This window comes from Salmo salar, chromosome ssa20, assembly GCF_905237065.1.
Source record: "Salmo salar chromosome ssa20, Ssal_v3.1, whole genome shotgun sequence".
Lineage (NCBI taxonomy): Eukaryota > Metazoa > Chordata > Actinopteri > Salmoniformes > Salmonidae > Salmo > Salmo salar.
Window position 1 is genome coordinate 19,422,111 of NC_059461.1, and position 13,596 is coordinate 19,435,706.

General features: G+C 44.1%; 2 protein-coding genes across 6 annotated transcripts in view; one reads left to right on the forward strand and one right to left on the reverse strand.

The window, feature by feature from the left end:
- Window positions 1-13,596, reverse strand: part of LOC106579979 (serine/threonine-protein phosphatase 6 catalytic subunit) — a 47,717-nt gene that overhangs the window by 2,995 nt on the left and 31,126 nt on the right. The window contains exons 1-6 of one of the 3 annotated variants that reach the window (XM_014160461.2): window positions 3,655-4,053; window positions 2,920-3,015; window positions 2,720-2,785; window positions 817-958; window positions 592-671; window positions 229-438 (exon numbers count right to left, since the gene is read on the reverse strand). In XM_014160461.2, the coding sequence (XP_014015936.1) occupies window positions 229-438; window positions 592-671; window positions 817-958; window positions 2,720-2,785; window positions 2,920-3,015; window positions 3,655-3,729 (669 nt within the window). In that variant the 5' untranslated portion in view covers window positions 3,730-4,053. Of the gene's footprint in view, window positions 1-228; window positions 439-591; window positions 672-816; window positions 959-2,719; window positions 2,786-2,919; window positions 3,016-3,593; window positions 4,054-13,596 lie in introns of those variants that run through there. The other 2 variants (XM_014160464.2, XM_014160462.2) reach the window with 2 other exon arrangements.
- The window catches only part of LOC106579978 (multiple epidermal growth factor-like domains protein 9), a 36,095-nt gene continuing 27,022 nt past the window's right edge, over window positions 4,524-13,596 (forward strand). The window contains exon 1 of one of the 3 annotated variants that reach the window (XM_045703028.1): window positions 4,524-5,224. In XM_045703028.1, the coding sequence (XP_045558984.1) occupies window positions 4,672-5,224 (553 nt within the window). In that variant the 5' untranslated portion in view covers window positions 4,524-4,671. The remainder of the gene's footprint in view (window positions 5,225-13,596) is intronic. The other 2 variants (XM_045703027.1, XM_014160459.2) reach the window with 2 other exon arrangements.

Consider the following 13,596-nt stretch of genomic DNA (forward strand, 5'->3'; position numbering starts at 1 on the left):
CCGACCTCAACCCAATTGAGATGGTTTGGGATGAGTTGGACTGCAGGGTGAAGGAAAAGCAGCCAACAAGTGCTCAGCATATGTGGGAACTCCTTCAAGACTGTTGGAAAAGCATTCCAGATGAAGCTGGTAGTAAAAATAAAGAAAAACCTTTGGATACACCAACTCCTTCAAACTTTTTACTGGTACTGTATGTCTATTACCGTGTGAATTTGACAATGTACTCACCTCATTGGTGACCTTTGCACCAAACAGCCACCCAGCTCCCCTGGGGCTGATGGCCCAGGTGTCCACATCCTCAGGGTCTGACCACACAAGGTCACAGAATGCTCCCTTGTGGGGGATCTCCTGGTTACGCTCAATGGTTCTGATCTGGTCCAGGGTCTTTATGTCCGGGGAGAGGCCCCCATGAACACACAGAATCTGCTCATCCATCAGCTGGCACAACAAAACAACCAAAGCACAGCATTAGAATGCTGAGTAACTGAGACAGTAGAAAATATCTTCATGTTGGCTTGATATGCTAAAATTGTGCCATGGGGTCTGTTACTGCAGGAAATCAGAAATACAAAGCAATAGAGTTATACTCACCGCTGCAACTGTTAACATATCAAACACTTTGGTACAGTAGCGCCAGGCATTTGCATTTCCATATTTGGTTTGGCATTCATCTGAAAGGCAACATAGACCAGGAACATCCCATTTATAACCAGAGCACCTGGAGTCAAGGGTTTGCAATGTACATCAATTACAAATGTGTTAATACAATATTTGGTTGGGTTGGATATGGTGAATTAATGATGAAGAAAATCTCACCATAAAATCCATACACTTGGGTTATCTGCCTGCTTTCGTGGTTTCCTCTTAAAAGTGTGATGCGGTCAGGCCATTTCGCTTTTAACACCAGCAGGTATGTGAGCGTCTCCAAGCTGTAAAAACCCCGGTCAACAAAATCACCCTGCAGAGAAACAAATACACAATCCTGATGGGTACATTATTGATGGACGTTGTAAACAATATGAAAAACAAGGCAACCGTTTCACTACTGTAAGTCACTAAATGACTAAAATGTAACAGCAAACATGTTGTCCCCCACGAATGATGCAGCTTCTGACTAACACATTTCAGTTAATTACTACAGCTTGGGCCGATCAGTAATTTCGTAAAGGCCGGATCTTTATGGCAAGACACATCATTCACCCACATTTCGTCAAAATTGGCCCAGTTGTCTGAGATATCGCATGTGATTTAAAGCCAATTTATGCTTGATCCCAAAATATGGTCAGAGGCGTCGTATGACACAATTGTGGAACCTCCAGAGGCATGCAGAAGCAAAAATGAGTTTCGTACTGTATCGCCATGCGCCTCGAAAATGTTGTAACAATACGGAGTGCTCTGAATAGCTCCGCATTGACATGATTGGTTGACCGTAGGTGAGGCCCTGTATAAACACAAAGTCACTTCCTTTACAACTTCTTTTGGGTCACAGCACATTCAGGTGTGGAAGGGAATGAAATTGTAGACCAGTTAAACAAAAGAGCTTTGAAACAAGATATAATTGATATTAATGTTCCACTGGGTAAAGGTGAGGCCAAATGTAGGATCAGAGCCATTTTGATAGATGTGTGGCAGAAGAGATGGGACTCTGAGCCCAAGGGCCGGCATTTATATGCCCTCCAAAGAAAGGTTGTGGACCAAGATTCAAAGGTCAGTTTAGGAAGGAAGAAGTGGCGTTTGCTCGATTGTCGTTCTCCACTAACATCAAGACGGTGACCCGATCCTGTAGGTTCATGCGCTACAACATTCGCAGAGTACGACCCTGCCTCACACAGGAAGCGGCGCAGGTCCTAATCCAGGCACTTGTCATCTCCCGTCTGGATTACTGCAACTCGCTGTTGGCTGGGCTCCCTGCCTGTGCCATTAAACCCCTACAACTCATCCAGAACGCCGCAGCCCGTCTGGTGTTCAACCTTCCCAAGTTCTCTCACGTCACCCCGCTCCTCCGCTCTCTCCACTGGCTTCCAGTTGAAGCTCGCATCCGCTACAAGACCATGGTGATTGCCTACGGAGCTGTGAAGGGAACGGCACCTCCATACCTTCAGGCTCTGATCAGGCCCTACACCCAAACAAGGGCACTGCGTTCATCCACCTCTGGCCTGCTGGCCCCCCTACCTCTGAGGAAGCACAGTTCCCGCTCAGCCCAGTCAAAACTGTTCGCTGCTCTGGCACCCCAATGGTGGAACAAGCTCCCTCACGACGCCAGGACAGCGGAGTCAATCACCACCTTCCGGAGACACCTGAAACCCCACCTCTTTAAGGAATACCTAGGATAGGATAAAGTAATCCTTCTAACCCCCCCCTTAAAAGATTTAGATGCACTATTGTAAAGTGGTTGTTCCACTGGATATCTTAAGGTGAATGCACCAATTTGTAAGTCGCTCTGGATAAGAGCGTCTGCTAAATGACTTAAATGTAAATGTAAATGTAAATGCAACATCCTTCACAACAGCTCTGCACTGCTCCGCAAAGCGCAACAAATATGAATGCCCTGACTTCTGCAGAGGCTGTATCACGTAAATGCTGCATGGCCAATGCAGACGTCAGATTGTCCATGTAGCGCCTTTAACTTATGAACAGACGGACGGAGACAGATCCAGTCGGGGACAACCATAACATAAATGGGAGAAGACGAGGGGACAATAGTTGAGTTTATACCCACCATGAAAATATAGCTTGTGTCTGGGACCTGTCCTCCGGTTCTGAAGAGTTCACATAGATCATAAAACTAATTGAATGAAGAAGAAACAACCAAGTTAACTTCAGAATTACTGGAAATTAAAGAAGGGAAAGAAATAGAATATAACAAAACAAATATTTCGCAATGATGCTGTATGGCTGTGGGTCAATGAAGTAGCCTACCTGCCCGTGTATATCCCCACACACTGTCACTGGGGTGGACACAGGTTGGACATTGGATTCCTCTAGCAATAGGTCACATACATAGTCACATAACCTCTGAGGAAAAAAAAAAACACACACACTCTTAGAATAAGGAGGAGTCTGATGTGATGTAATGCCCAAGCAATGATTTAATGAATGAACGTCATAATAGCAACTTCCATAAACTAGTGACAACTAAGCTCCTGAGTGGTGCAGTGCTCTAGGACATTGCATCTCAGTGCTAGAGGAGTCACTACAGACCCTGGTTCGATTCCAGACTGTATCACAACGGCTGTGATTGGGAGTCCCATAGGGCAGCGCACAATTGGCCCAGCGTCGTTAGGGTTTGGCAGGGATAGGCCGTCATTTGGGGTAGGCCGTCATTGTAAATAAGAATTTGTTCTTAATATTCTTAACTGACTTGCCTAGTTAAATAAAGGTTACATCAAATAAATACAAGCTACTGTAAATGGCACATTTTATATCATACCAATAATTTTGTCAAGCATGATGATGGCATTTATTGAATTCATATTCTTGGTTATAATGACATCACAGTCTGTATGTGTGATTTTAGGTCAGCTTAGATAGTCTATGATTTAGAAGTGATAGCCATTTTGCCATTGTTTAGGTCTGATAAGTAGGCTACTTACTATACGTGCTGCTCATCGGCCTTATTTCAGTGATCGCCATTGCGAAGGCAGTGATTCTCACCTTGAGGTCGTTTTCAGGTAAATATTTACACTGCTTGGCAATCTCCTCGTATTTATCCAGGTCCAGTGGCGCCATTGTATCAGCTGTTCGCTAAAATGTTTCTAGCCGACTTAGCCTACATGTTTGATTCCGTCTAGCGGATATACTGAATAGTTTGCGTTGTGCTGCCATCTGCTGTGTGGGTTATGTACTACTTTTGGGCCCCAGATCCCCGGACAATGTATATTGTGGGCTCTTTAAGGACGATCTAATCATATAATCAAATGCTTAATTATTGAGTGTAACAGCTCTGTTTCTTTGATCTTGATCTTGTTGGGCAGGTCATGTCACTGCTGATGAATGACTGTAGACGACAGGTGTTTAGACCAATAGCCACATAGTGGAGCTCGCACACAGTAGAAACAATGGGTGATTAGGCTACAGCGCGCACATATCCTACAGCGTAGGCATAATAAACATCCCCATCTTTTTTTCTCGAGTCTAGGCCTAAAGTCCTGGATAGCTTACTTTTTCATCATGTTGCAGCTTATAGGGACTACATCGATTAAAGAGGGTCATATGTTATTTCATGAATAGCCAAGGCCTAATGTCCCATAATCGAATGGATGTAATGTTTAGTCTAGGCTATAATTATAAAATAACGTAATTTTAGATGATTTATATTTGTTTTAAAGTGTGTCAAATGAAAAATCAAACATATTACTCATTGCACTCATCGCGCACTGGCTCACGATTACGCATTGAACCAATCAAATGCCTTTGCGATGGGAAAACAAACGCACCTAACCATACCACGAGACCTCCCCTCAATGCCCTCATTGGCTGAAGGGTATGACAATCCACGGCGTTTCCTTTCATTGCGCTGGGCTAGGTTGAACTGAAAGTGAAGTCAGAAGCTGCGGGTAGTTCGGTTCGCAATCACTGGGTAGCAATTGCGAACAGCATAGGCTAGTCCATTCAGGGAAAGGTCTGAGACAGACCATTACTAAGGCTTTACATGGAGAGCTGAAATTGAATATGAGGTTAACGGCCTTAATGATGTACATATCCCCGGCTTTGCTATTTATTTTGTATATTGGATTTTCTGATGCTGCACCTCGCATCAACTCCTACAATGCGTCGCCTATCTCCAGGAAGCCTCGCTCAGGATCCGAGAGCTTGGAGCAGCTCCACACCACCTTGCCCAATCGTTTACCTGAGGACAGGTTTGTGCTCGGCCTAGTAACTGGGCTCACGCCGTCCCCCACAATTGTCTCCGCCAGAGCGACCAGCAAAACGATACAGGTCTCCACGATTCCGGTCTCGCCAACCGCAACCACAATTCAGCCACCGACAACGGACCCTATAACCCCAAAGCCAAGCATAGAAATAATTTCAACCCCTAGACAACAAATAATGGCGTTGAGCTCCAGAACATCAAATTCAAGCAAAAGATCCACTGATGCGCGATCAGTTTTTCCTCCAGAAAAAACGCTGCAGACCATGGTCTCCATGGTTTCTCAGCGGACGACAAATGATGCGTGGTCTTCAGATAACATCGATGCAAAGATTACCTCCGACAATAGTCAAGGTGAGCCTATGTTGGCGCTTAGATGTGATAAGAATAAAATATGTAATGTTCCAAGGCGCATCAATTGTTATGTTATATTGTGTTGTGTATAGAATACCCTCTGCCACACCTCCACAATGGATACACCTCATTAGACTGATAGCCTATATGGAATTTTACTCTCTGACCTTTAATCACCTCACACATTCACGTATGTTTGCAGAAATGTCCCTTTTCATGCAAAAAATAAATAAAAAATCTAACATGTAACCAAAGGCACAACCAAAACGTCCGCAGTATGTCTTTTGACGCAGAGCGCAGGCAGGCGAAGAAACTGAGATTGTAGAAACAATAGATCGTGGACCTCAAACCATGGACGGCTTTCTCCTTGCAAAATGATCAGACGTAACTAAATGATCCATATGAATTAGGACATAGTGGTTCCAGAGTAGTATTACTATAGGCTACGTTTGGCGCTCCCAGAGATGGTGGGGCCTTTATTAGGTAGGCTATGTATGTGACATGCATAAGTGTGTCAGATATTATGGTGATTGCATGGGAGGGGGGAGGGTGTTTATCCCTTGTTTTTATTCATCCATCCACACAGACTTCTCCACGTCTGCATATAATTGCCACCATGATATGGTTTATTTTTCCTACAAGCAGACAACACGTGTCCGTTTGGACAGTGGTTTGATCCCCGTGGCCTTTGTCTATTTAACATCCTTAGACCGATGGGGGACGGGAATGTTACCCCACATCCAATCAAAACGAGCAGACCAAGACATGAATGAGCCAGCACTGTTACAACCTTAGCGGTTTATGTTGTCTCCCACCTCCCTCGTCTCTGGCCCCGCTGTTCTGCGGTTCAAGTACTGCATGACGATAAACGTTCCCACAGTCCCTTCCAATGTAGAGTTTGGGGTGAGCAACACTCGAAAGTCTACACACCCCTTCCACATTCTTCACATTTTGCTGCCTTAAAATTGAATGTAAAAAGGGATTAAATGTGATTTTCCCCCCCCCACCCCATAGATGTACACTTCCTAATCCACATTTTCAAAAAGAAAGAACAATTATATAAAAATGTCCTAATTACTAAGAAATACCAAATTAGAATATATTGATTGCAGCTGTGAATCATTTTGAATAAGATTCTACCAACCTAGGACAACTCTTAGGGAATTTATTTTTTTAAGCAGATTTAAAATCAGGATGGAGACGTGACCATTCAGGAACACTCAACACCTCTTGGAAATCCATTCTGGAATTGCCCAAACTCTATCCTTGGGTTAGGTTTTCAGAAGACTGGGTGGATTTTCTTATGCTCCTTTCATATTTATTTTGACCCTAACAAACTCCCCAGTCCTTTCCGGTGACAAGCCTACCCATAACATGATGCTGGCACCACAATACTTGAAAATACAAAGACATCAACAACATGGATTACAGGCAACATCCGCATCGAGCTAAAGGCTAGAGCTGACGCTTTCAAGGCGCAGGACACTAATCCAGATGCTTATAAGAATGCCCACAGATGAACCATTAAACAGGCAAAGCATCAATACAGGACTTAGATTGAATCCTACTACACTGGCTGTGACACTCGTCAGATGTGGCAGGGCTTGGAAAATACTACGGACTACAAAGGGAAACCCAGCCGTGAAATGCCCAGTGACGCGAGCCTACCAGACGAGCTAAATGCCTTTTATGCTCGCTTTCGAGGCAAGAAACACTGAAGCATGCATGAGAGCACCAGCTGTTCTGGACGACTGTGTGATCACGCTCTCTGTAGCCCATATGAGCAAGACCTTTAAACAGGTCAACATTCACAAAGCCGCGGGTCCAGACGGATTACCAGGACGTGTACTCAAAGCATGCCCTGACCAACTGGCAAGTGTCTTCACTGACATTTTAAACTTCTCCCTGACTGAGTCTGTAATACCTGCATGTTTTAAACAAACCACCATAGTCCCTGTGCCCACTAAGCTAAGGACCCTGGGACCAAACACCTCCCTCTGCAACTGGATCCTGGACTTCCTGACGGACCGCCCCCAGGTGGTAAGGGTTGGCAACAAAACATCTGCCACACTGATCCTCAACACTGGGGCCCCTCAGGGGTGCGTGCTTAGTCCCATCCTGCACTCCCTGTTCACCCATCACTGCGTGGCCAAGCACAACTCAAACACCATCATTAAGTTTGCTGACGAAACAACAGTGGTAGGCCTGATCACCGACAACGATGAGACCGCCTATAGGGAGATGGTCAGAGACCTGGCTGTGTGGTGCCAGGACAACAACCTCTCCCTCAATGTGAGCAACACAAAGGAGCTGATCGTGGACTACAGGAAAAGGAGGGCTGAACAGGCCCCATTAACATTGACGGGGCTGAAGTGGAGCGGGTCGAGAGTTTCAAGTTCCTTGGTGTCCACATCTACAGCTACACCATCGAGAGCATCCTGACCGGTTGCATCACCTCCTGGTATGGCAACTGCTCGGTATCTGACTGTAAGGCGCGTACGGCCCAGTACATCACTGGGGCCAAGCTTCCTGACATCCAGGACCTACAGTTGAAGTGGGAAGTTTACATACACCTTAGCCAAATACATTTAAACTCAGTTTTTTACAATTCCTGACATTTAATCCTAGTAAAAATCCCCTTACTTAGGTCAGTTAGGATCACCACTTTATTTTAATAATGTGAAATGTCAGAATTATAGTAAACAGAATGATTTATTTCAGCTTTTATTTATTTCATCACATACCAAGTGGGTCAGAAGTACATGCACTCAATTAGTATTTGGTAGCATTGTTTAAATTGTTTAATTTGGGTCAAACATTTCGGGTAGCCTTCCACAAGCTTCCCACAATACGTTGGGTGAATTTTGGCCCATTCCTCCTGACAGAGCTGGTGTAACGGAGTCAGGTTTGTAGGCCTCCTTCGTTTTTGATTTGTTTTATAATTATTTTTCACTTTAGTTTATTTAGTAAATATTTTCTTATCTATTTCTTGAACTGCATTGTTGGTTAAGGGCTTGTAAGTAAGCATTTCACGGTAAACACCTGTTGTATTTGGTTTGAACATTGTATTCATTCCACATTACTGACCTGTATGAAAGTGAAAGGAAGGAACTTGTGTTTAAAAAATCCCCTCCAAATCATCCATTCTGTTTGCAACAAGGCCGTTAAGTAAAGCTTATTACATGCTCTACGCAGACGGGAGATTCGCAGTGTTGCAATGTCTTTTTTTGTCACAAAAGGGGCAGCTTCTTGTAATACGCATCACCTATTGTGAAATGGTAGAACCTGCTGTAGCTAACTAGCTAGCCATGTGTTTTTTTTTTTCTCCATGACCAAAACATGATGACCTCAACGCTAGGGTGCGATGAGCCAAGTAAAGCCCCCCAGGCCAAACCCTCCCCGGGGAATGAACCCGGGTCTGTAATAATTCCTCTAGCACTGCAATACAGTGCCTTAGACCGCTGCACCACTCGGGAGGCCAGGGCATATTTTTCTATTATAAATCTGACTATTTCACATGCAGATGTGGGAAAAGGCTAGCTAGCTTGCTATGTTTTTAGCCAGGCTAAAGCCAGCTAGCCAGGCTGCGAGCTAACTACTACCAAATATTTTTATAACTAACCCAAGATAGACCACAGCCTATTGTTTCCAAATGAATCATAATGCGCAGAAGAAGGGAGGTGGGCAGAGCCAAGCATGAGCTAGCGAGATGGTATTGGCGTGTTCTAGCATGTACAGTGCCTTCAGAAAATATTCATATCAATTGACTTATTCCACATTATGTTGTGTTACAGCCTTAATTCAAAATGTATTAAATATCCATTTCTGAACACGTCGTGGATCTACATTTACATTTAAATGTGTCCACTATGTCCACATTGTGTCCATTCCCGCACAATATTCAAATGCCAGTATGCGTTCTACAATGGTGGAATAAGCCAAACTATGATAATAACAAAACAGCTTATGGCAGTAGCTACCTACTGTAGCTAAGTAGCCAGCTAACCTCTGTAGCTAGCCAGCAAGCTAATATAGCAAGCAACGTCGCCCACTGTATGCGCTTTCAGTAGCCTGATTGCACCCAGACTGAGGAGAAATCCGCACACAATGCACCCTGACCACAGACAGATCTGAACACAATCAGACCACAAAGCGACTTTTGTCTTTTCAATGCGAGATTCATATTCTGATAGCAGAAGTCGCATGTAAGTGTCAAGTGTAGACACGACCATTGGAACCTTCTAGCATGTACAGTGCCTTCAGAAAGTATTCATACCCCTTGAGTTATTCCACATTTGTTGTGTTAGTCTGAATTCAAAATGTATAAAATATTTTTTCTCATCCATCTACACACGATACCCCTTAATGACAAAGTGAAAACATGTTTTTAGACATTTTTGCAAATTTATTGAAAATGATATACCGAAATATCTCATTTGCATAAGTAACAAAGTCGCTTGTGGTCTGTGTGTTCAGAACAGTCTGACCACTTCAGGAGGTGGTCAGGGTGAACCACAGGAGGCTGCTGAGGGGAGGAAGGCTCATAATAATGGCCGGAATGGAGCAAATGGAATGGAATCAAACACCTGGAAACCATGTGTTTGATGTATTTGATACCATTCCACTCCAGTCATTAACACAAGCACACACTCTCCAATTAAGGTGCCACCAACCTCCTGTGATTTGCACATTCTTAAAAAAATTTGTCAAGTTGGTTGCTGTTTTATTTATTTATTTCTTTCACCTTTATTTAACCAGGTAGGCAAGTTGAGAACAAGTTCTCATTTACAATTGCGACCTGGCCAAGATAAAGCAAAGCAGTTCGACAACATACAAAAACACAGAGTTACACATGGAGTAAAACAACATACAATCAATGATGCAGTAGAAAAAAATAAAAAAATAAAATAAGATTATATACAATGTGAGCAAATGATGTGAGATAAGGGAGGTAAAGGCAAAAAAATGCCATGGTGGCAAAGTAAATAAAGTATAGCAAGAAAAACACTGGAATGGTAGATTTGTAGTTTGAAGAAAGTTCAGAGATAAAATATAAATAATATGGTGCAAAGGAGCAAAATAAATAAAATAAATAAATACAGTAGGGGAAGAGGTAGTAGTTTGGGCTAAATTATAGATGGGCTATGTACAGGTGCAGTGATCTGTGAGCTGCTCTGACAGCTGGTGCTTAAAGCTAGTGAGGGAGATAAGTGTTTCCAGTTTCAGAGATTTTTGTAGTTCGTTCCAGTCATTGGCAGCAGAGAACTGGAAGGAGAGACGACCAAAGGAGGAGTTGGCTTTAGGGGTGACCAGAGAGATATACCTGCTGGAGCGCGTGCTACAGGTGGGTGCTGCTATGGTGACCAGTGAGCGGAGATAAGGGGGGACTTTACCTAGCAGGGTCTTGTAGATGACCTGGAGCCAATGTGTTTGGCGACGATTATGAAGCGAAGGCCAGCCAACGAGAGCGTACAGGTCGCAGTGGTGGGTAGTATATGGGGCTTTGGTGACAAAACGGATGGCACTGTGATAGACTGCATCCAGCATGTTGAGTAGGGTATTGGAAGCTATTTTGTAAATGACATCGCCGAAGTCGAGGATTGGTAGGATGGTCAGTTTTACGAGGGTATGTTTGGCAGCATGAGTGAAGGATGCTTTGTTGCGAAATAGGAAGCCAATTCGAGATTTCACTTTGGATTAGAGATGATTGATGTGAGTCTGGAAGGAGAGTTTAGTCTAACCAGACACCTAGGTATTTGTAGTTGTCCACAAATTCTAAGTTAGAACCGTCCAGAGAAGTGATGCTGGACAGGCGGGCAGGTGCAGGCAGCGATCGGTTGAAGAGCATGCATTTAGTTTTACTTGTGTTTAGGAGCAGTTGGAGACCACGGAAGGAGAGTTGAATGGCATTGAAGCTCGTCTGGAGGGTTGTTAACACAGTGTCCAAAGAAGGGCCAGAAGTGTACAGAATGGTGTCGTCTGCGTAGAGGTGGATCAGAGATTCACCAGCAGCAAGAGCGACATCATTTATGTATACAGAGAAAAGAGTTGGCCCAAGAATTGAACCCTGTGGTACCCCCATAGAGACTGCCAGAGGTCCAGACAGTAGGCCCTCCGATTTGACACACTGAACTCTGTCAGAGAAGTAGTTGGTGAACCAGGCGACGCAATCGTTTGAGAAACCAAGGCTACTGAGTCTGCCGATGAGGATGTGGTGATTAACAGAGTCAAAAGCTTTGGCCAGGTCAATGAATACGGCAGCACAGTATTGTTTCTTATCGATGGCGGTTACGATGTCGTTTAGGACCTTGAGCGTGGCTGAGGTGCACCCATGACCAGCTCTGAAACCAGATTGCATAGCGGAGAGGGTGCGGTGGGATTCGAAATGGTCGGTAATCTGTTTGTTAACTTGGCTTTCGAAGACCTTAGAAAGGCAGGGTAGGATGGATATAGGTCTGTAGCAATTTGGGTCAAGAGTGTCACCTCCTTTGAAGAGGGGGATGACAGCAGCTGCTTTCCAATCTATGGGAATCTCAGACGACACGAGAGGTTGAACAGGCTAGTAATAGGGGTTGCAATAATTTAGGCAGATAATTTTAGAAAGAAAGGGTCCAGATTGTCAAGCCCAGCTGATTTGTAGGGGTCCAGATTTTGCAGCTCTTTCAGAACATCAGCTGAATGGATTTGGGAGAAGGAGAAATGGGGGAGGCTTGGGCGAGTAGCTGTGGGGGGTGCAGTGCTGTTGAATGCAGTAGGGGTAGTTAGGTGGAAAGCATGGCCAGCCGTAGAAAAATGCTTGTTGAAATTCTCAATTATAGTGGGCTTATCGGTGGTGACAGAGTTTCCTATCCTCAGTGCAGTGGGCAGTTGGGAGGAGGTGTTCTTATTCTCCTGGGACATTGTAAAGTCCATGAACTTTTTAGAGTTGGAGTTGCACGAAGCGAATTTCTGTTTGAAAAAGCTAGCCTTGGCGTTTCTAACTGCCTGTGTGTATTGGTTTCTAACTTCCCTAAAAAGTTGCATATCGCGGGGGCAGTTCGATGCTAATGCAGAACGCCACAGGATATTTTTGTGTTGGTTAAGGGCAGTCAGGTCTGGGGAGAACCAAGGGCTATATCTGTTCCTGGTTCTAAATTTCTTGAAAGGGGCATGCTTATTTAAGATGGAGAGGAAGGCATTTTAAAAAAAAATAACCAGGCATCCTCTACTGATGGGATGAGGTCAATATCCTTCCAGGATACCAGGGCTAGATGGTCATTTTCAAGTCTTGCCATAGATTTTTAAACCGATTTAAGTCAAAACTGTAACTAGGCCACTCAGGAACATTTTAATGTGGTCTTGGTAAGCTACTCCAGCAGTAGAGGCTGGTGGGAGGAGCTATAGGAGGACGAGCTCATAGTAATGGCTGGAATGGAATAAATCGAACGGTATCAAACACATGGAAAACACGTTTGACTCCATTCCATTTATTCCATTTCAGTCATTACAATGAGCACGTCCTCTTATAGCTCCTCCCACCAGCCTCCACTGAACTGTAGTGTCTATTTGGCCTTGTGTTTTGGGTTATTGTCTTGCTGAAAGGAGAATTCAGCTCCCAGTGTCTGGTGGAAAGCAGACTGAACCAGGTTTTCCTCTAGGATTTTGCCTGTACTTAGCACCATTCGGTTTCTTTTTTATCCTGAAAAACTCCTTAAAGATTACAAGCATACCCATAACTTAATGCAGCCACCACTATGCTTGAAAGTGAAGAGTGGTACTCAGTAATGTGTTGTATTGGATTTGCCCCAAACATAATACTTTGTATTCAGGACAAAAAGTTAATTGCTTTGCTACATTTTTTTCAGTATTACTTTAGTGCCTTGTTGCAAACAGGATGCATGGTTTGGAGTATTTTTTTATTCTGTACAGGCTTCCTTTTCACTCTGCCAACTAGGTTAGTATTGCGGAGAACTACAATGTTGTTGATCCATTCTCAGTTTTATCCTTTCACAGCTATTCAATTTTAAAGTCACTATTGGCCTCATGGTGTAATTCCTGAGCGGTTTCCTTCCTCTCCGGCAACTGAGTTAGGGAGGACACCTGTATTTTTGTAGTGACTGGGTGTATTCATACATATCCCCACCGCAACCACAGGCAGGTTCAACACACCTATGTTTGTTGTTGTTGAATGCTGTCGAACGCCGAAACTGAAACCGGAACTAAAGACCTCGGTTTAAAAGCTGACAGTGTTTTTATATACTGTTATTTTATTTTGAATCCCGCGGCTGTGTTGGGATAAATTGCTGTGAGTGCTGCTATCTGTCCCGGGGTCCTGCCAGATTCTGTATAGGGGGAGAGACGCAAAAGCCCAGCTAGCCTAGCTGGCTCGGCGG